This window comes from Thunnus albacares, chromosome 20 (assembly GCF_914725855.1).
Source record: "Thunnus albacares chromosome 20, fThuAlb1.1, whole genome shotgun sequence".
Taxonomy (NCBI): Eukaryota; Metazoa; Chordata; class Actinopteri; order Scombriformes; family Scombridae; genus Thunnus; species Thunnus albacares.
Window position 1 is genome coordinate 1,558,530 of NC_058125.1, and position 23,717 is coordinate 1,582,246.

At 38.2% G+C, this 23,717-nt stretch overlaps 1 protein-coding gene across 2 annotated transcripts; it reads right to left on the reverse strand.

Annotated features, from left to right (window-relative positions):
- Positions 1 to 86: 86 nt before the first annotated feature.
- On the reverse strand, positions 87 to 23,566 carry lrrc45 (leucine rich repeat containing 45). 2 transcript variants are annotated; one of them, XM_044337602.1, is made up of 18 exons: positions 23,460 to 23,566; positions 22,146 to 22,460; positions 21,574 to 21,635; positions 21,411 to 21,481; positions 19,573 to 19,751; positions 18,644 to 18,772; positions 17,913 to 18,025; positions 15,324 to 15,382; positions 14,986 to 15,063; positions 13,368 to 13,503; positions 12,161 to 12,238; positions 11,937 to 12,048; positions 11,750 to 11,820; positions 10,196 to 10,288; positions 9,190 to 9,282; positions 7,248 to 7,421; positions 5,252 to 5,399; positions 87 to 2,907 (listed from the first exon to the last, which is right to left on the reverse strand). In XM_044337602.1, exons 2-18 carry the CDS (start codon positions 22,372 to 22,374, stop codon positions 2,708 to 2,710), a joined length of 2,025 nt encoding a protein of 674 aa, XP_044193537.1. In that variant the 5' UTR covers positions 22,375 to 22,460; positions 23,460 to 23,566; the 3' UTR covers positions 87 to 2,707. The 2 variants fall into 2 exon arrangements, with proteins under 2 accessions (XP_044193537.1, XP_044193538.1); XM_044337603.1 differs by lacking the exon at positions 87 to 2,907 and adding an exon at positions 6,896 to 7,013 and having other exon boundaries at positions 5,292 to 5,399.
- Positions 23,567 to 23,717: the final 151 nt, after the last annotated feature.

A 23,717-nucleotide genomic window follows, 5' to 3' on the forward strand; every position in this document is an offset into this window, starting at 1 on the left:
AATGTTATCCGTTAAATAGAATAATAGACTAATCCACATCAACCACTAAATCATTCACACACGAAGAGAAACCATGAGACACTTCCTTCAGAAATGACCACATTTTATTGATATCAAAACACAATGCATCAAAAACAGGGCAAAATGGTAAAAACACACCTGCAAAAATAAAATCACAAATATCCATCACATATCTGAAACAATCTCAGGGTATTAAACAGCTGTTTTCATACAAATATTATAAAAGACTGCATTCAGAGTTTAATTTGCAAAATATTACTTGCAAAAACAGCAGAGAACATTTGTGAATCAGTTTACTGCTTTTTGTATCTGAGCTGCAGAGGGGCAGACTTGTGATTTGACAGATACGGTATAAAGGCAAATTTGGACCAAATCTCATTTCGTATGTAAACATGCTAACAATGCTACTCTGCCTTTAATTCATTTATTCAGGAGGAGAAGAAGAATGAGTTGAGTAGAGCGGGACTGGACAGCATGTTAGTGACAACTGTTTTTAAGCACACTTCATCTCAGTTAATGTTAGAACTGAACTATTACCAGTGGACATTTTTTTGCAATGATCTAAGCACATATACAACATTAAGACAGGTCTGTGATCATAGCAAATAAAATGTCCTTTCAACAGTAGTTTCGTCTCATATTAAGCACTAAATTCCTTTCTTAAAAGGTATAGTTCAACATTTTTGGAAATATGCTTATTTATTGTCTTTCTGAGTGTGATGTGTTCAGATAGATATCAATCTCATGTCTATGTGTAAGGTACAAAGCTGTAGTCAAGACGTGGTTAGCCTAGCTGAGCATAAAGACTGTAGGCAGGGGGAAACAACTAGCTTGGCTCTGTCCAAAGTTCACAAATACACCTACCTTTAAAGTAGTATCTCATTTGTTTAACCTATACACAAACAGAAATATAAAAATGACTTTTAATGGCTTTAGTGGGCGTGTCGGAACTATTTGTTGACACCAGCGTAACCACATCCTGACTCCAGCTTTGTATGTAAGACTTCAGACATGCGATTGATATCTATCTTCTCATCTCATGTTCAGAAAGAAAGGAAGAAAATGTATTTCCCAAAATGTTGTACTGTTATTTAAAATAAGTCTTTATAAGTCTATAATCAAGATGCAATAGTAAAGTGGTTGTCTGCTGTTATTAGCACTTCTTGCACCTTTGGACAATCTTAGGAGCTGAAGTGCCCTGACAATGTTTTTGCAGATGGTGATAATCTCATCCAGCAAGAAAACTTTGTCACTTGTTAAAAATGTAAAAAAAATGTAAAAGTCTAATGCACACCTATCAGGCCCTGTGGCTGAAGTGTTCATTATACCCCATAATATCCAGATGTTGGTCTGAATCACCAACATATTGATCATTTAGCTATTCATAGAAGTTCAATAGTAGTTGGGCTAGAAACGTACATTTTGTCCTGACAGTGGTGGTGGTGGTGTAAAGGTCATGGGTTCATTCATACAAAAGCATTCATTCCCTCAGGAGAATGAATGTGCTCAGTAAATCTCATGACAATCTGCCTATTAGATCATAAAATATCGGGTGTATAGTATTCATCCTCTGGGGACCATGAATATCCACAGCACATGTCATGGATATCTGGCCGGTAGATTGTAGGAGTAAATGGATGGATGGACAGACTGGCAGACCAACTAAAAAACCTGCAAACTGCAGTAGATTTATTAAAAATAATAATAATAACATCACACTCAGCTGGATAATTGCTGAGATTGACATCTGTAGGTACATTTTTAAGCTGTTCAATGTGCTGCAGCTGACAAGCTAATTAGCTTTCTAGACTGCAAACTAACATTAGCAGTGCACTTTTTTTTACACTTTTCAGGTTTGTTTGGTCACTTGGTCACAGAAAAAACTTTCTGCAAGTCTGCAACTTGGACCTACTTGTTCAATGAGGCATTATTAGTGACATTTCAGCTGAACTCACTTTCAGTTTGAGTAGTTTAGATAACATGGATCAACTGTTGGCATGTTTTCAACCTGCCTGATGGTCTGACTGCTCGTGTTTGTTGGGACTTTCGTTGCAGTGGTGTCATCATGTTTCCAGATCTCAGCTATTATTTTGATGAGGATGATGTTATCAGATAAAACATACACAAAGTTGTAATACGCTGGCATTATCCTTTACATTTTCAAGATAGCTTGTCACAGTCAAGCAGAAAGTTTGACCTTGGTGTTGTCAGTCAGACTAACTTTACTGGGTAAAAAACAATTAGAAAATATGTTTCCAATCCTTGTTAAAATATATGTCTTACTGTAAATGGTCAAGTACATGTGTTGGGACTAAAACAGTGGTGAGGCTTGTATTTAGATAGTGTGTGGGTTGTAGAGTCCCAGCAGTAAACCAGACAGTTCAAATTGAACCAGTCCTGATGAGGAGCAGTAACTGGGAGTAAAGACAAGGTCCATACAATTTAACATTTAAAATTCCAAACTTTAAAAACCTTCATTTCTTGACTGCATCTGTACTGTGTGATTACTGCTAATAGTCCTTTTTCCCTGCACCAATTATCTCCCCCATATTACTGTAATTCTCCTGATTTTGTTTCTAAATGTTTCAAGTCCACAAAATCATGATATTTTTTCTACCCTGCAGGTTTTCAGACTCCCCTGACCTTTGAGTCCAGAGGTTACAGCTGAGAGGTTGAGGTCTCTGGATCATTTCTTGGGGCTGCTGTAGTGTCCCAGAGGGGAGCCCTGAACATAGGTGAGGATGGCACTCTGCAGGTAGCTTGCTCTGTGGGCCTCGTCCTCCCTCATTCTCTGGATCTCTGCCTCTTTTAGCCGCAACTTCTCCAGCAGAGAAGACATCTCACTCTCTTTGTCAAGGAGCGCCTCTCGGTGGTTACTACTCAGTACTGCAGGACACAACAGACAGAATAAGAAAGGCATAAAAGACAACCGTACAGCAAATGTTTCAAATTTCAGACAGGATACATTTGAAATCTACAATATCTGACTTGATTACAGGACAAATTATTACATTATGTACAGATCGGTGTATTCTTCCCCTTAAAAGTAAAACTCTTTATTTAGGTGTGACGATTGGATTCAAATTCTGGATGACCTGGTTAATTCTGACTTGTTTCAAGTTATTTGTTGCATTTGTGAAACTTGTTCCTAGAAAAGCCCCAGAACAAGTAAATCTGTTGGAAAACTGAAGTGGAATTACTTGAACCTGTTGGTAGAATTTTCTCCATGGTTGAATATCATAGTGTCATGGTCGACATTTTTGCAAAAATTGACTTATCTCAAGAATTCGTATTAGTAAAATATGCTCCTTAAGAGAGAAAGGAGTTTTAATGTAACCAGATGTAAGGTTGTATGATTTTTCTATTTCTTTTGAAATAGCCAGACTTACCATAACTCAGGCTAGAACTACCACTGATTTGGACTGTGTAACAACAGAGGGAACTTGCTCTTCTTACTAACCTTTCACAGCAACAAGAGAAGGGTGATATTTAGAGTCCTATCAGTGCATATTCAAGGAAAGCTTGGAGTCATAAAATAAGGGCTATGTGACTTTGTTTTTATTACAATCTTTGGATTTCCTTTCAAAATTAAGGTTAGTTATTAGTAAGGAGGGTAAAATAAACCTCAAGAAATTCCAAGAAAGTCCAAATGTAATTTGATTGTCAGCTGTGTAAATATTACAAGCTGCCTCACGAACACCACAACAGTTCACTGAATAGTCTGCGTCACACTGCCAAATGGATCTGGCAGAAAGATTTCACATGTGACACTGAAGAAGTGTGTGGTTAAGGCTGTGTGTTGATACCTCAGGGAGGTGAGATGTCATATGTCTTTTACTGTTGTTGGAATATACCAACCCTCTAATTCTAATAACATTTTTTATGACAAACTAAAATCTGTACCAAGACTGAATTAATTGTATTAGGTGATTTTAATATAAACTGGGCTGATAAAGCGAACAGGAAAAAATTCAAAAGTATATCAGATCAGTATAATCTCACTCAAAGAATTCAAGGCCCAACCAGGGTTTCTCAATCATCACAATCACAGATAGACCTTACCTCAAAGACTGACTAAATCTTTCATCTGGTAACAGGTATGTCAGATCATAATTTGATCTTAATTGTGAGAAAACTGACTAAACAATGATTTTTATACAGACAAGAGGGTAAAGGGTTTTTTTTTAATTCAAGCAGTTAGACTGCAATAACATTCTGCAGACAATTTTAAGAGCATCAGACACCAGTTGTCTCCGTCCACTGCAAAGCTTTTTGTACACACAATGATTTTTCCCCATCTGTCTTATTGCATAACAGCCTGGTCACAGGCAGGTGCGACTACACTCAAGCCTGTGTACTTACTCTATAAACAAAGCCAAGGGATCAGCATCACTGTAATATCCTGAAAAAAATATATTTTCCTCAATTTTGATAACTTGTTATTTTACTCTGATGCATGCCTGATGTTTAAAATGATTCATAATCTCGCACCTCCTCCTCTTAGAGGATGCCTTGTCTTTCCCAGCAGTGGTAGTGCTGGTAGGACTATAGCATCTACTAGAGGTGACTGGGTACCACAGTTCAGAAGGACAGCCTTTGGTCAATCTGCTTTCTCAGTTAAAGTAGTGGGGAAGTGGAATTCCATTCCCACAAACATTAGAGACTCAGGAACCCTTACAGTGTTTACAACCAGCCTCAAGCTTTGGCTAAAGTCAGCACAAAAGTGTCACCACCAATGATTGCATTGTATGTATTCATTGTATTTATCATAGTGATTCTATTTATTGTCTCACACTGATGGACTTTTATGTATTGTGCTATTTTATGTAGTGTATCTGCTGTTCTCTAGTTGTTTTTTGTCTCTGGTGCAATTACTTTTAATTGTGCACTATCCCTGCAAAAACAAACAATAACAATAAAAAAAATAAATAGAAAATAAAAAAGGAAAAGCTCACCCAATATAAAATCTTGCATAGGTTAAATTGCATAGTTTGGTTTGGTTAAGAATGATCTATGTTGGAAAGGCTGTAGGCAGAAAGGTACATTTTTACATACAATGTGGGAATGCCTGTTGTCGCTATATTTTGGGAAACATTTGAGAGATTTTGTGTTAAAATTTAGTTTGTACTGTAAATAACTAAATAAATATTTAAACTTTGTCTGTTTAAGGATAGAACACAATTACCTCTTGCATTAGATCTGAGAAAAGAATGAAAAAGTAAGGGTGCACCTTTCATCTCTCTCTCCAGAGCACTGATCTTCTCTTTGAGTCCTCCTTGTGCCGTTCTCTCTGCCTGTAAGTGTCCGATCTGCTCTTGCAGCTCCACCCTCACCCGGCTAACCTCAGCCACCTTCTCCTGCTCCTTACCGGACAGCTCCTGCAACAACACACCACCTGCTCAACACCCACAGCATGTTGACGCTAACAAAGAAACACCCGGACATGTTCATAACTGCTTGAGGCATTTGAAGGAAGACTGAAAATGGAAGGAAGAAAAAACAAACATTGTTTCCTTGCAAGGGGTACACCTTGACAGTCAATTATCATACTAGTGTGTCTAACTCAGGCAGCACAATCCTCATATTAATTTAAGATGAACCACAGAATGAGGACTGTGGATTTTTTCCCTCATCTTTGGAGTCATATTGAAGTCACTTGAGTAGGATGTCGCCACACAATCAGTATGAATGGGAGGATTGATTACAGTGACCAAACACTCCTTTAATGTACATATGGCATGTGAGTGTTGTATTGAGATGGACCTATCCTTTAAGGACAAAAGACAACTGTGACTCCAGAGCGCTTCAGGAAGAACCATCCAATCGCTGAGCTAAAAATTCTGCAGCATCATTCAGTAACAAAGTGTAAGCTTCAGATTAAACTCTGTAGAAACTTGATAAAACATTCAGCTGTACATCAACTCACATACAGATTCTGGGTCAATGTTAGATGAATTCTTTCAGCAACCTTTGGACTTTCAGCAACCTTTGGACTTTCAGCAACCTTTGGACTTTAAGCAACCTTTAGGATCTGAGTGATGCAGGATATTTGAGGCTGATGTCCTAATATATATTTATTGAGATTTAAAAATATTATGATGGTATATTTATATAGTCAATATTTTCTTGCTTTTTTACATAGACACATAACATAAACAAACATATTTATTTCTTTTGAGTTCTTTAAATTTGGTTCTTTAAGAATAGTAACCAAGATATTGTATATAGTAAGACATTTCATTGTATAAAAATCTATTTCAGTGCTCTCTGGTGGTTGTGTAGACTACTGCATGAACAGAAATAATGGCACCAGCGGCGGTTTGAATGCTATACATGTTAAGTCATTGAATAAAAATGATTCCATGTATGTTTAAGTTGAATCATGAATGAATCAGAAAAATATTTTTTGTCATCAGCTAAAAGGCTTTTTTTTCTGTCTTTTCCTATTTTATGTTCCAAGTTCATCTTGGCCCATTCAGCAACATTATTATTAAAAAATATTATTAGAACTAGCAACAATAAACCTGCTAAAGCTCTGACTGCCTTCTGCATAGTATCAGTGGCTGAGGCTCGTGGGTATCTCAGTATTTCCAGCCATTTTTACCACATCAACATCAAAACAACATCATTTCTCAGTAACAAAGTTATAATTATTCAAAATGAACCTACAGTATCATAAATTATCCTGAAGACTCTTGTGTTTCTAAGTTGAGGGGCACTGACTTTGAAATGGAAATTTATAGTGGGGAAAGTATTTCTAGAGCCAGCAGAACATCCTCCCAATTTACAACTATACACACACAAAAACACATTCACACATACTGTACATTCACACACACACACAGTCAGTTCAGCGTTTACAGATTAACTCAACTGAATATCTTTGGACTGTGGGAGGAAACCCACACAGACAGAGTCCAGCTGGTCAGGCTGGCTTCAGGCCTGGGAGCTTGATACCATGAGGTGATAGTGCTAACCACAGTGTGCTTTCTCTGGAAAAGACACATTTAATCCAGTGTTTCAGAAGCCCACATTCATATGTCAAAATAAGTCTGATGAGAATCAGATGATGTTACTACATAAACAGGTCAATTTATGTACAGTGACTTACATTTCATTCTCAACCCTGTTACTTCATTCATAACGTCAGTCTATAGTGTGAACACAGGAGTCACATATGGAATATAGTCTACATATTGTGTGTAACAGGCAGCTGGTGTTCTGACCTGCTGAAGCTCCTCTATCCTGCGGCGCAGTCCGTCCGTCTCGATGCTCTGCTGGCTGTTCTTGGCTTGAAGCTCAGAGATGGTCTGTTTCTGCTGGGAGCAGTGGAGCTGCACCTCCTGCAGGGAGGAGCGCACTGAGCGAAGCTTCTCCTCCAAGGATGACACATGCTCCTGCTGCTCAGAAGAAACAAGGTGGAAGAAAGAGGCAAAGCATTTTGATGTTAAACTGTTTCTCTTGGCTATCCATGCTTACAATATTTGTATTATTATTATTATTATTATTATCATTATTATTAGTAGTAGTATTAGTATTAGTATTATTATTTTATCATCAATCATAATATCTACAATTTGCTACAGTGTAACCAGTCAGAATATTTATTTAGCCCAAACTAGCAGCTCTAAAGGTTGGTTAGAGTGGCCTCAAAGTAACCTTTAGAGCCCGACTGCTACAGGGCGTTTGAGGCTAATATCAATATCAATATCAATATGTGAGAATTTAAATAAAAATCTCATGATGTGTCATGGCCTATATTTATTTATTTTTTATATACTGTATATAAAAAGAAAATTCTGAGTGGGATATTTTACAGTGTAAAAGTTCAGTTCAGTGCTCTCTGGTTGACAAACTATGTCACTGAGACACTGTTTCTAAATGACCATGAACATATCTTTGACATAACTGACATTCATTGTAACTTATTATTACCATGGATTTTACATTATTCAAATTCAAGATAGCTCCACATCAGTTCTGGCAAGTTAAATGTTAAATTGCCAGATGGCAACATTGTGATGGGACAGTAAAAGGAGCAGCTGGCCTGAAAGAACGATACAGTATGATCGCAATACTATAGATTACTGTAGATAAACAGAAAAAACAGCACCAGTAGTGGCTCTAGTTGTATTCATATTAATTCATCAAATAAAAATGATTTGCTGTGTGTTTAGCCTGAATGAATCATAGAAACATTCTTTGGAACTTTGTCTTTTGTTTCCTCGTCAACCAAACGCTTTCTTTTCTTTGTCTTTTCAGATTTTCTGCTCCAAGTTCATTGTGGCTCATTCAGAGAAATTATTATTAGTTCTGCAATATCACATGAGCCTGAAAATTACATACTTACTGCACCTGCAGCCTTTCACCAACAATGTATATGTTTTTCTGCTCTGTTCTTACAGTAATGAACAAATGTTGATTGTCTGTAGGTGTTATTTCAGTCACATGCTGTGATGCACTGTATATATATACAGCAGTCATCGGGTACGTTTCTATAAAACTGTTACATTACAGGACAGTTGAGATGCTGTTTGTCATGAGTCATTTCTGTATGGGATTAATTTTTTTACAAGCCCAAATTATTATCATTCCAAAACATGACAAAGAGCTGCAATTCGAAATGCAAAGAAATATGATTTGCATCCAAAACCAGAGCTTCAGCACACCTAATTTATCTTTGCATTTCTTGGGTCTTCTGCGCTTCTGAGCTTGATCTTTATGATAATTGGATAAATGTTGTAGGGGAAGAGATTCTGTGTGAGGTGGCTCTGCTGCTTTTCTACTGGTCCGATAAACCGCCGGTCATAAACTTACTGTATAAACAGAACAGACATGGGGGAGTAATAAAATGACCTACGAATACTCAGAATAAATTCTATGTTTGTGAAAGACTGCAGGTACAGTATGTCCATGCTTTTCAGCCTCATGTCATATTATTCTAATAATCATTTTCCTGAATGAGCCAAGTTGAACTGAAAAATAAGAAAAGAAGAAAATACGCTATTTGGCTGATGACGAAACAGAAGACAAAGAATGTTTAATGATTTATTCATAATTCGGGTCATAAATACAATTTCTCCATCCTCACAATCACTAGACAGCTGGATGGGAAGTGAGCTGGTGTTGTCTTCATATCAGATCAAAGATGCATCATTTTTAACCCACCTCTTCCAGACGCACTTGAGCACGAACTCTTCCCAGTTCCTCCTCTGCCTGGGCTCTCTCTGTCACACATGCTGCCTTGGCTTTACTAAGTTCCTACAAGAGATGGACTCTTTATTATTACATGACATCACATTAAGAGCACAGGCAGCCCGGAGCTTTCAGCAGCGGTTCTTTCTCCCCAACAAAGTACAGTATAGTGTGCAGGTGTGTATTTTACTGTGGCTACCAGCTGTATGTCCCCTCCTACACACACAAATCATAAACTTGCCACACAGGGCTTTACAAGCACACATCCTCTGTCTGTAGAACCTTGATTTGGATAAGGAAAAACTCCCTAAAAAAACCCTTAATATAAAAAAGGAAAGGGAGGGATCCCCATGCACTAGATGTTGCGTGTACAGAAGAGAGCAAGATAGCACAATGAACTAGGTTTTCCCATGATCTTTACAGTTCAGTTTGATTTCACCTGCTGATAGCCCCACAGCTGCTGATAACTCCACAGCAACACCAGATAAATGTGTCGGAAATGATCAGGATGCATCTTGTTATAATTATACAGTATATCCCACAGTAACTGACAGATGGTGTTGGGCAGAGGGTTTGCAGTGGAGATGTATTTGTTAGATGTGTGCTACTGAAAAGAAGCAGATAACTTCAACTTCCTGAACCTTGTCTTCACTATCACGCTCTCCAACGGCATCAGAAACATGTGGGAAAAAAACACAGGCAGCCCAAGCTGACCAGTCACAACTTCTTGTGGTCTTCAAGTGGTACCTCTGCAGCTGCAGCAGCCCCGACATGTTGTTACATTTTTAAGGTAATATACATGAGCTATGGCAGCTATGGGACCTACATGCATAAGCTCTGCTGCTACACTATAATGCACAGTCAGGCTTTTGACTAATAAATAACCATTATCTGTTATTTGTTAAATTGTTGACTAAATTTCTGTTACATTTCTTGTGTTTTTTTTTGTCTTTTAAAAAAGGACATTCAAAGATCTGACCTCTTCCAGTTGTATTCGCTGTCCCTCCAGTTTAAAGATGCGCTCCTGCAGGGCTCTCTCACTCTCTTCTAGATGTCGATTCACATGCTCCACCTATACAGAAATGTGAGCTTTAATTATTTCACAATTTCTAAAGAATAAAATGAAATAAGTATTATATTACAACAAGAAAAGCTAAAATAAGATAAACGAGAAGCTAAGAAAGTGCTGTACTGTCTGCAAGTTAGCATTTGTTTTTACAGTTCGTCATTCTAAATACATTTGTTTGGGATATTATGTTAAGTTATCCATCAACATCTTCATTGACGTACTGTAAAAGCAAGGCTTTTCTCAAAACTTATTTCCTCAATACTGGCTGATGTTCCTCTCATAGGTGAACAAACTCATTTTAAAAGAATACAATGAATTTCAAACAGTATGTTTAATTGTTTTTTGTAAGCTAATATTGAACACGTTATCCGATATTCATAACACCACTGTGTTCATTGTGAATTGGATTGCTTTTAGAATGGACGTCTGTATTCTGTCTGATGTGATTACAGGAGGCTGAGAGGCCTGTTTTTCTTATTATCAAGGGAATATCAGGCTCTAGTAGGGCCACTGAAAAAAAGATGTTGAAGTTGTAATGTTATGAGAATAAAGTCACAATTTTGTGGAAAAAAGTAATAACATTACAAGAATCGAAGCTGGAGTGCAGGACTTTTGTCTCCCCCTTCTGGCAGTGAGAGTACTTACAATAACATTGTATGTCAGAGGCTCTGCCCTAGCCTAAACTGTCACTACTGTTGTGGCTGTAAAACAGTGGATAAATTGTTTTGAGTGTCATACAACTCCCATGAAATGACTCGTGTCACAATCAGAACATTTGATCCATTCTGTCTTATAACATTGAAAAGTCTAAAATGGCCACACAATTCAATTATTTTATCCGCATTCAAGTTAGCAGGGCGCTAATCGGAAATTAGCCAGCCGGTGTAAATCTCTAGTTCATATGCATTCATCCGCAGCGCAGGAATGTCAAACTCGACACCAGATTAAAAACTCTGTATACTGTGAAATATGGAGAGATTTATCTGGCGGCGATAGGCTTAATCAGCATTGTGTGAACTTGTTTAGCAATATGTAAAATTTCAGCACTGTAGGTGTTAGCCATAATTTTACCACAAAAAGTTGAACAGAATACTACTACAACACTTGAATCTGCTGCTTTTCATATCATTTCATATGTCATAAGTTCCACTTAGCTTTAATCCTTTTCTGATGAACTTCTGTTTTGATGTCTGCAGCTCTCTGGTCCCATTTATCATATGGATACTCATAAGAAATAAATATATCTTAGTTGAAGTATATGTGGGTAATATGTATTGTGTCTTTCCATTTCCCTTATTCACTTACCTAATTCTTACCTAAGGATCAGTTTACCTAACAGTTTAAAATGCTTCTCGTAATCCAATCTCTAAGTGAAATCTTAAGTGGAATAACTGGTGGGATTTGAGCATCAGTCGTGTGATGTGTAGACCACATTTCAAACAAGAACTAAGATCTAGAGAGCACCTCTTTCTGTCGCAGATTATCCATGTCCTCCAGGGCTTGCTTGGATCTTCGCTTCTCCATTTCCAGACGATCTGTCAGAGGGTGAAACACAGGAGATCTCTCCTGGCTTTCATGTGGAAAATGACATTCTCTTTGCCTGTCTGTGATGGAGGATGTGTGTGTGTGCAGTTGTTTCAGTGTGTGTTACCTTCTGCCTGTGCTAATCGCAGCTTGAACTCAGCTGTGCTGTTGGTCAGTTCCTGCTTCAGCTCAAAAATCTGCTGCTGCTGAGACTTACACCTACGCTCCATCTCCTCCACCTAACACACGCACACACATATAAATAAATTAAGCCCTTAGCATTGGTACCATTTTAGTGCAACCATACACACACACAATTCTCACCATCCTGCACAGACACCACCCTCATACCTTATTCCTGAGTTGGACGTTGGTCTCTGTAAGGTTTTGGGTCTCTCGGAGGAGCTTGCCCTCCCTGAGCGCACTGTCCTACAGGGTGGAAAACATATGATCAGCTGAGGTACATTACAGCAATTATTAACAGCGATATCTCAACAAGCACAATTGCAGTACAGCATTCTCATAGTCCAAAAATCTCATTACACTGTGTGAGAGAAAATTGCTTGTATACAGCTGAACTCTCTTGTGTGACGTTGCTGCACTGCAGCAGACCCGGCTGTACACAGACCCCCATGCTCTCTGTCCAAGTTTTTGTCTTAATAAACCTTATAGTTTGGTCAATAAACAACCAGACCTCTACTTGGCCATTTAGTATCATACTATTAGTAATTTCTTCAACAATCTGGTGTCATGAACAGGATCCACTTCAACAGGTATTCTTGATTAGTAGACCTTTAAGAATACTTGCCAGGTGGGAGGGTATTTGGAAGATGACTTTTATTTCAGACTAATAGATAAATGGTTGGGAAGTGGGGGGTTCCTTAAGACAGTACTGTGGCTTTGGACAAAAGAAGGATTTTAAGTATTTCACAGATTTCAGTAAGTGTAATATGCGTTATAGATTAAAGCCAATACCTCACTCTTCCAAATCACTGAATGAGTCGGACTAAGTAGTAGTGATAAAGTCAAAAACTAACCATTTGGCTGAATATATTGTTGCAGTTGTGTTTCGATTTCAGGGTGATGTATACAAAAACGTATATATATATATACAAAGGTAATGCCACAGGCTTCTGGTACTAGAGGAAATTAAATAAAGTGGAAAACACATTGCTTGTGCCAATATTTGCATGCAATAAGGAAATTATTATGGAGCAGTAAGCCTGACAGTTAACTTCCTTCAGTGGAGTCAACAGGCAGTTAGAGAAACTGATCATTATAAGCTTATCTCTATGTGAGCTGCCTAGGTAGAATATTTTCCCGCTTCAAAATCATGTGACCTTGTTTTAACCTATAAAACATCTGCATATTAAAAATGGTATTTTCCTTCCTGGTAAGCGAAGCTATTTTTTTTCAAATATGCAAACATATACGCATCATTCTAACATCAAATCAAGATCCACACAGCCGTTGTTCTGGTTTCCTATGCAAATCACACTGAACTTGAGCTGAAATGACTTGTTTTTGCAGTGCCGTCTCTCCTCCCATCTCTTTATACCTCTTGCTCTTTTTTCCTCTCTCGGCTCTGCCGTTCCCTCACTTCTTCTTTCTCAGCCTTCACTCGTGTCAGCAGCTCTCCCATGTTGTGGTTTTTCTGCTCAGAGAGGGTGAGGGCAGCCTCTGTCATCTGCAATCTGAAAAACATCATAACACCATGTGATCAGAGTCACTGTATTTACTTTACTTTAACTAATAAAAGTTCACATTCATGTACTGTAGTCCCATACTCTGGGATTTGAAATCTAATTTGGCATCTTCACAGAGTACGCAGGTCAGCAAAACTGGTTGATTTTTTTAGTTGAAAGTGTTTAATGATTTTAAGCAGATTATCACTTTACTAGCAAGAGGATCTTTTTGTCAGTAGATATTTTTCACTATAACCAAACTGTGCCAACTGGCAACATGAGTTAGTCTACAGTGCATGTCAGATTTATCACTTTTTGACATGAGAAACAGAGTCCCATAACAAACAGACACACATTTAATAAAAATACATGTGATTATACATACAGTTGAACTGATAGACAACTTTAGTGGTGAGAACACACTAAAATAGATAAGCTGTTGTCTGTTGTCTTATTTCATACTTCAAAGCTGTTTAATGTAATGTGACATTAGTTTTCAGCACTGATGATAGTAGGAAATGTAACATTTCTGAATGCATGATGTTATGATTACTGAGGAGTTCAGTGGTGCTGCAGTGAGTGGTGTCAGCTGTGTGAGGCTTGTGTCAAAGCAGCAGTGGTTTTGTTTGTTTTTGCTATGATATTAATTTTTCCACATTATATGTTTAATATGTGCTGCTCTGTGGCCGCAAACATCAGAGTGTTTGTCTTTAGGTGTCTGTTTTCTTAATTGTAAACTAAAACAGCTTAATCCTGGTTCACTTTGTTGGGCCCTTTCACAGTAAGTGCTGCTGTTCTGAACTACCTTCATGAATAACAGCCCTCTGACAGCAGAGATGTTTTTGCTCCTTTTAAACAAGCAGTTTTTAAACCAGACCCGACTTGAGACATCTGTATGCTCACATTTCCCATGTCGCCATTAGGAGAGGCTGCCTCTGACAACTTCTGTAACTTTCCAAAACCAACAATCCAAAATACATGCCTACTTCACACAGTGATCTGCTGGCTGTGTGATTGGCTAGTAAGCTGACTTTGATCTGCTCTCTTAAGCTCTCTTTTTCATTTTCTTTTTGAGCAAGTGCAAACAAGTGCAACATGATCATATGTCATCAGCAGAAATGTTCATGTGTTTTAACAAAAATGTATATTTTTTAGTTGGAAATCTTTTGCAGTGTGTCTGATTACACTTTGCTCATAACTTTATATGGGTCAGGGTGAATTAATATGAGGGCTTCAGGCTAGGGTCGTCTGTGTAGCAGGAAACTATCAATTACTATTAATAGCTGTCCCTCTAAGCACCTGATGAAATATTCAGTGTGTATGAGTTTTTCAGGAAGCCTGAATAAAAGAAGTATATATACTATGGTTCATACTGTAGGTCTTCATACTACCTTTGTCTAACTGAAAATGAAGAAAGTCACTTTTACACACATACAGACTATGTTGTTCTTCATATTGTGAATATAGAATAAAGGAAGATGAAATGATTACTTGGCAGTGAGTGAGTTGACAGCTGACTTCCTCTCATTCAGAGCCTCCTGGAGTTGACCTATCTGAATGGAAGTGGACCTAATGAAACAGAAAAGAGGTAGTAAGGTCATGGATACATAATTTGATTTGCAATATTGTTTTTAAAGAAGAAGCAGAATGATTTTTATACATAGAAAAATGTGCTTCCTAAATAAAATCTATATATTATCCAAGGTTCATTTTCTTTCCTGTGCAAATATAAAGAGCTAAATACTGATGTGGAGGTTGTCCCTCTTACTGATCTCAATCTTAAACTATGATGATGGCAAATGACTTTACACAGTAACACTTGCTCTCACCTGTTGGAGCGTCCCAGCTCATCCCTCTGCCTGTCAATGGTCTCCATCAGGCTTAGGAACTGAAAGAGAGCCGAAACAACCACAAACTTGATCCTAAATCTGGAATACTTCATGAACTATTTGAAGTGAATATTCTTGTACGCCATCAAGAGAGACCCAAAAATTATTTGAGTATCAAACACACTACCTGTAGGAAAGGTAGCTGCAAAACATTTGTAGCTTTGTCCTTAAGAGAGCATGATGGCTGTGGTCAGCTTCAATTCATGTCAGCTAAGATGAATTATGCTGCAGGAGTTGTTTGAGAAATTTGGAAACTCTGGACGTTTCGATACTTATTTCCAAAAGTGGACATTATTGGAATTCATTCTAACTGACATGAATTCATGCTGCATGACCACACCTTCTGTCCTCTCTACAGGAAGAAACATTTTTTAGCCATGCTAGCTACATGACTCTATGGATGGCTATGTTAGTCACTCCACTCCTTTGGTCCAGACTGAACTATCGCAACAACTATCAGATGGATTGCCATGAAATTTTGTCCAGACATTCATGTTCCTCAGAGGCTGAATCCTACTGACTTTTCTGCTCTAGCACCACCATGAGGTTGGCATTTGTCTTTCTGAGAGCCATGTCTCAACAACTATTGGATGGATCGCCATGAAAAAACTAAACTATGTAAACTAAACTAAACTAAGCTGGTGAACAAAACATGGCTGTAGACTCTTAGGGCCCTATCTTTGCAGCATAAATCGGTGTCAAGCACAACACAAGTGTCTTTGCTAGTTTAAGACCGACGTAGTCGTCATTTTCCCGTCCAGTGCCCATGTCGTTTAACTAGAAAATGCACTTGCTCCCATCTGTGCATTAACATATTTTAAGAAATACATGTCATAATGGTTAGTCATAATATTTATCAGAATTAGCTAATCGCAGTAATGAATTCCCAGGTGAGAAGCACCACAGTGGGGCTGACCATGGCAGGTTCCATGAGCAGCAGGGGCCAGTGTGCACGTTATGGATTGTGCACTTTCACTTCATGCATGAGCAGATCCGTTTCCTCTGCAGAGAAGCATTCCTTCTTACTACTTGGCAAATGCGCCATTTTAATAGCAATCCTCCAAGGTACAAGTGCAGCTGGCTTTTAAAGGGAATGGGAGATGACAGTCTGATTGGTTTATTGCCTGTTACACCCAAAACACACCCATGATTAATTAAGAGACTAAGAACAACCCTTTTGAACCATGCATCTGGTGCTGCAACCATTTTTTCAGACGTTAAAATGGCAAAAGTGGATTTGGACACACCCTAAATTCACTTGCACAATGCGCTTCAGACCATGCTCTTCGATCATTAACATAGGGCCCTTAATCTCGAAGATGTTTCGAGGGTTTGATATGTCAAAAGCTAGACTTTGTTTGGAGTAACACACAGTAGGATTTTGTTGCTCCAGGCGAAGAGACACTAGAATGCAAAGACATTTTCAAAGACATTTAAAACTTTTTGAGTGTTAACTTAAAAGTTTCTTGTGTCATCTGTAAACGGCAGCATGTATCCAGTATCGTCTAGGTTTCAAAGCAAAAACGGTTTGGTTTAGGAACCAAACAATGATATCTCTCATTAACACATTATCTCAGCTGTCTCAGTTGTGGATATTTCAAAACCAAAAGTATCTGCATGGCTAGATTCTTCATGGGGTATGTAAGAAAATCTGGGGGGAGATTTGAAACTTTAAAAAAATTTAAAACTGTAACAGCCTGAGATCTTGCTCTTTAAGCCTCCTTTCACACCTAACCTTTTTGCTTGAGTTCAATCAAACTCTGGTGTGTTCAGTGTGGTTCGTTCAGGCTGGTGTGAAAGCTGTGAATTGAACTTCAATCAGTGTGAAAGCAAAGCTGACCATCCACAAGTCTTTGTGATAGTATATATATGATTTAGCATGAGTCAAAAGGAAAACTACTACTAAATTACTATAATTATTAACCTACTATCAAGTGAACTTTAGAAGCAGTGTATCCAACATGTTTATGCAAATCATTTTGTAACCATAGTAACACACATGCACATCAGCATGAATGAGGGGTCCTCTGTGATAAATCAGAAAGTTGAAAGGCGTTAAAACAGAGGTTTACATGTTTACATGTGTCCTACTAAGTAACTGTCTCTGTTATGGTAAAGGATGCCTCTTTTTGTCCGTTTCTATGTATTCATCATTTTTCATAATTGACTGATTTGATTCTAATTATACTAAAAAAGCTTACAATCTGTTATTTTTTGATGAGCTCTATGTGTAAAGTGCTGCTTGACCTGCTGTCAATCACCAGATTTTCATTTTTCTCTGTGGTCCATATAGTGCTAATGATGCAGGCTGACATCACCAAAACTGTCCAATGAATGAGTTACCTCTCAGTCCATGTGACTTCATGTTTTCTTGGTTTGTTTATTAAAAGGCATTATGAATATGAACTCAGCCAATTCTGGGCAGTAATGTATCTTTTTTTCTTGGTCTGAACCAAATTAGCCACAACCAAAGCTCTGAAAGCACACTTGGAGTATCCAAATTATTTCAGTCTTTGATGCCAGGGTTACCTGCCGGCCCTTCTCCTCTTTCAGAATCTGAATCTCCTTGCTGAGGACCTTGGTCCTGCTGTGGCTGTCTCTCAGGGTGGACTGTCTGTCTGAGTTGTGCCCTGTGGTCTGCTCTGAAAGGGTTAAACAACAGGAGCAACAGGTATCAGTGGATGACAATGTGTACCACATTATAGCAATGATATTACTTCCCAGTAACGAGATGTGTAATAAGTCTTTATTCAAACTGAAGCCATACTGTTACAGTTACAATCACAGATGGTTCTTCAGTTATCACTCCGTCTGATCTACCATCAACACTTTTCAGTTTTACCAAAGAGAAAAGCTGTTGACAGTGAAGTCTGTGTTCAGATTAACCGATTAACAGATTAAATTATTTAGAGTAACTGGGCACTGTTTCTAGAAAATGCTGCGGTTCTAAATTCCATTAACCTCCATTGTAATGGAGTGGATGGAGACAGATATCTCAAAACCTGGACAAATAAAACCAAAACTATCTTTATTAGGAGATACCAGTGGAGGTAACTGAGATTTTTTTTTTTTATAATTTGGATGAACTGCCCCTCCAGAGGCAGACAGAAAGCAACTTCCTGTTTGGGGGTATAACACACAAATAATACACAAATAACAAATTACTTAAAAAAAAACAAGTAATTAGTCTTACAGATCAGAAAAAGACCATGATGAATCATGTTCACTCACACACACACACACACACACACAGACCATACCGAGTGCTTTTAGTACGTCACTGGGTATGTTGTTCCCTGCCATCTCCAGCTGCACTATGCTCTTGTTCTTCTGCAGAGCCTCCAGGAGAGACCTGCCACCCAGCAGACCAATGTTGTTCCACCTCAGATCTGTGAACAGTCAGAGGGTGAGGATAGAGTGGACCATTAATTAGTCATGAAAATACACCCCAATACAGAAAGAGTGGTTGTCCCTCGACCTTCCACAATTTGCATTAGAGTTATTATTTTAAAAGCAGAAGTGTATGATATAGAATAACAGCAGAAACACTTTAGTAAATCTACAGTCAGCACAGAGGATAAGAGCCTCATAGTATTGATGAAACTATATCAGTATTGTGTTAGAATGAAATAGAGGTGCAGTGGAAGCATATAACGGTGAATGGCAGTGCAACATAAACGCTCTGTCTACAACAGAAGAATCTGTGTCTGTGAATTACTGTGTCTACATTTGAGTAGGTCCACTCAATAATCCTAACAGTGTACACAGAAAGTAACATGTGAGCAGCATGTTGTAATGCTGTAGCAGGTCAAGGTGGAAGTCTGATATATAAAAATGCAAGATAATCATCTATTTTGTATGTAAAATGGTGGTGGAGTAAAAAGTACAATGTTTCCCTTTGAAATGTGGTGGAGTGGAAGTCCAAACTAGCAGAGCAAAAATCTAAAGTAAAGTACATCTTCATATTAAATGTACTCAGTTACTTTCCTCCACTGCCTGTCACTTAGTTGCTACTTAACTAATAAAATATGTGTGATCTCCCACTACAGAGCCTGTCTAACCACTGCGCCCTCAATCCGAAAGATGTTCTGGTCAAAAACATAGAAAAAACTGGAAAACAGGAAAGTAATATCACATGATATTGAACAGATTCTTGTGAGCAGGTCATATCTGGTTCATTATGTGTCACCTAGCAGTTCCAGGGTGCCGTTGCGTTTGAGTCCCAGAGCGAGCTCAGACGCTCCGTGGTGGTTGATCTGATTGTTGCGCAGGTCAAGGTGTGTCAGCACGCTGTTGGAGGCCAAACCCTCACAAAAGAGAGAGAAGGCTTCGTCCCACACCCCCAACGCATTCCACTCCAATACGAGCCTGCACACAGCATTTACAAGCACTGTGTTAGACAAGGCAGGCCACGCTGTTGTTAAAACTACACCAGGCAAATTTACTTTCTAAACCTTGACCTCAAAAACAAGAAATCTTGTAAGGCAACATCAGTAAACCTTCTGTTATGAGAAAATGTCCTTCCAGATCTGACACCAGCATTTGATTAAGGTGGAGAGGATGAAATCATTATTTCTTAATCAGTGGGGATAAGACAGGATATGCAACAATGTGCGCTGGTTGACCTGCTCCAAAATGAAGCCAAGACTGTGCTGGCATAAAAGTACTTCAGAAAGCATACATAGGTTGAACAATGACATGTCAGACCAATCTGCCTGCTGCTTAAACACAAGGCTGGATAGCAACCAGTCAAAGAGGGCAACTGTCCAGGGCCCCAAAGCCTCCAGGTTCACTGTGCATCAGTTCCATTTTGGTCATTTGTATTCATTTCAAACCTATAAGGGATTTTGCACCAAGTAAATTTAAGTAAATCAATTAAGTACATTTGCCTGCCCAGGGACTGCTGATGAAATGTAGCTATCTAGCTAACTCTGGGACAGTCAGTGACTATTCATTGTCCCTGTTAAATAAACAATTAAATAAGATAAGCTCAATCCTGCATTATTGCCTACAACAAGCCAGTGTCTTCAAATGTGATTGACTGAAATAAATTATCATAATAATTCACTGCCATGATGACTCTCTCAAAAATCTGAAAATATAAGCAACACCAGGTGATGTGTGAAATATTTTTTAAAAATCTGAATCTAATTGTAGCTATGGAGATATTTATGACACAGTGTATCATATGTATGATATATAAAAGACATGTATATCTTTTTAATTTGTGTTCATATGATTTGAGCAGGAAATTTCACATTTCAACTCAAGGTTACTAGCTTTTTCCTATACTTTCATCCACTTCTCAATGTCATTATCAGCGCACTGATTTTTCTCAGTTGTCATGGAGAAGTTCCATACTACATCTGACTAGCAAATTGAAGATAAAAATCAGATTTCTATGTTATTCTCCTGCTAGTTGGAAGACCACCGTTCAGTCTAGCATTCTGTCTGTGCTTGATTATGGTGATAGAGTATATATACATGCCTCTGCCTCCACCTTAAAACCTCTTGACTCTCTCACAGTGCACTGCGCTTTATCACAGGTGATGAACTCCTTATCTATAAACAACTACTGTAAAAGCTTCCAAACTGTCTCTGTTCTCTAATCACAAATAATACAGTAATTGTAAATGTTAGGTCAGAGGATATTTTAACTTTATCTATACCACATGTTCAAACTGTGCTTGGAAAAACTGGTTTTAAAGTGTGTTTTGAGTACAAAAAGTTTTGAAATTAAAATTTCAAATTTCTTTTGAGGATTTTGATCTCAATGAGACTGCCTATTTAAACAAAGGGTTAAATAAATGACAACTGAGCCATCTCCATGACAACTGAAAAAAAGTTAGTTAGTGGACCTTGACCAGGTTATTCTGTGTAGTTAAACCTCATATGATTTATTTGATATCTTAGGAAACAAAATTTAAGTCATATGCTTACACCATACAGCCATATTTTATATTTAAATATACATGCCCAGTGTTGCAACAACAGAGAATATTCTTACATGAGGAGCATAATTCTCACCTACGCAGAGTCTTGTTCCTAGCCAACAACTTTCCCAACACCTCAGCCCCTGTTGATCTCAGGTTATTTCCCTGTGAATCATATTTTGCATCAACTGACCATCAACACACATGTTTCATGAAATAAAATTCATCATGTCTGAGAGTGTGTCCAGTCTAAATACCTTCAGATCCAGAACTTTCACAGTTGTGTTGCCAAACAGTCCAGTCAGTAGTACTTTGGCACCTGAGAGTCAAGCAAATACTGTTATACATACCATACATACTCATGTGCAGATCCCAACCAACAATGAATTCATTTACTAACAAGTACTGTGTGTGTATCCAGGGCCTGATATATCTGATAAATCTATTTAAAACACATCAATGTTTTATGGAACCAATGGGCTTTGGGCTGAGCACAACAGAGACAGACTAGCACACTGCTGGTTTTGGTCTATTCATACGATTTGTGGACATTGACAAAAATATAGAATATCACCAGGCTTATCTTTTAAAAGCCAGACAAATCACACTGTGTTACACTGGTTAGCAGCTTCTTCAGACAAAAGCAAAGCAGGTTTCAGTGAAGATTCACAAATAGTCGCTTAAAATCCTCCCAGACCACATTGTATCAATCTGACACATAGAAAAATGCACTAAAGATGTATCATGCATACGTTTTCAAATGTATGAAAAATATCTATTACAATATCAGGTTACATATAGGCTGTTTGTCTGCCTTATAGAAACTCACCTTCCTCACTGAGCATGCAGTCACTGAGTGACACTTCTGTAAAGATGATGTCTTTTTGGAAGGCCCTGGCCAGCACTGAGCAGGTATCTGCAGACAGGCTCTGTCCACTCAGGTCCAGTCTGGAGCCCTGAGCAGCCCTGCTCTCCTGAAGCTGGAGCACAACACTTTCCTGGGGCTCCACACCTCCTTCTTTACACAGACGCAAGTACGTCCGTCTGAAATCCTCCATTCTCACAAGTCTTTCCTTTACATCTGAAGTGCACAGTGCTGTCTTCACTTCTTCCTTCCTGGGGAACTGTGTCCCTATGGATTTGACTGAACAAGAAAAGACTAAATTTACTTGCCAGGACTGAAAAAGAATTTTATAACACATATACTCTAATGATTCCCTCTGTCCTGCATCTTCAAGCACATCCAACCCCATCCCAAAGGTGTTTCTCTGGTAGACTAGTGTTTTAATCATGTAAAGAGATCCACCAGCAGTATTACCTTTAGTCAGTAAGTGGAAGTAGGTGCAGGAGAAGAACCAAAGTCAAACTGCAGTAATAAGCCTCCTTTTTGAGGCTGAATGGCATAGAACTCTTGTGTATAGCAGCTGCTGATAGACTTACCACGCTAACAATCCAAAAGGATAGTTTCTGATTCAGAATACAATGCATGGATATTTAGTCCAGAAGAGTTTAACTAATGATTTAGAGATGCCCAACAAAAGACGTTCCTGTTCTAACATAAAACATACAAATTCATTAGGATCATGTGATTAACAGCATCAATTAAATCCATTATAAAAACAAACTCCATACAAAACTGAAGCAGTTTAGAGTGCATCATGATTTAGACAAATATACATACGTCGTAACATAGCAGGCAAAACCTGGCCTACACCTCAAGGTTCAATTCTTCAAATCGGCAAAATCCAATCAAGAAGCAGAACACACATTTAAACTTTCAGTACTGATTTGCCAATTATCTTACATGGCGGAAGCAAATAGTGGGACTCAAAAGGAGTAAATTCAATGAAATAAATGCTGCTTGGTGGAATCATATATGTGCCGAATTAGAAGATGGCTTCTATCGATTCTGAAAAGGTATTGTGTTATATTTTACAATATATGTAGCTTGGCAATAGACAAGCAAAAGTTAACGTTAACGTACATTGCTACATTTTGAATGAGAGTGTCGCTTTTAAGTAACGTTGCAAAGGCTGTTGCTGGGCTATCAAACGGTCCACCGACGCGCTAAATAAGGAAGTTTTTGTTTGGGGAACTTTTCCTGAAAAATAATAATGATAAGTTTATAGAAAAGAACACAGACCTCTGCGACTAGACCACAAATATCTTCGGGGCAGTTACTGTTGTTGTAGAAGGCACAGCTGACAGTTAAAGGAAGCCAAGTGACAAAGTAACTAGGAAGTGTATTTCGGCGCAAAGCATCATGGTCAGTGTAGTCTCAAAACAGTAGCTTTTTCCCCCCAGCCATCTACTATGATTGTGTGTGGATAACTAACTAAAAACTGGATTAAATCAAGCTTAATCAGTCATTAAGTTGAAGAAGGAGATATGGTATTAATGT

Bases quoted from the DNA above. Each gene is read 5' to 3' on its own strand.
- lrrc45 (XM_044337602.1), bottom strand. From the start codon at position 22,374: ATGGAGGATTTCAGACGGACGTACTTGCGTCTGTGTAAAGAAGGAGGT. The intron at 15,383-17,912 runs GTAACCCTGGCA...GCTCTCTTTCAG, and splicing joins AAGAGGAGAAGGGCCGGCAG to TTCCTAAGCCTGATGGAGAC. The intron at 7,422-9,189 runs GTGGGTTAAAAA...TCTTCTGAGCAG, and splicing joins CTCAAGTGCGTCTGGAAGAG to CAGGAGCATGTGTCATCCTT.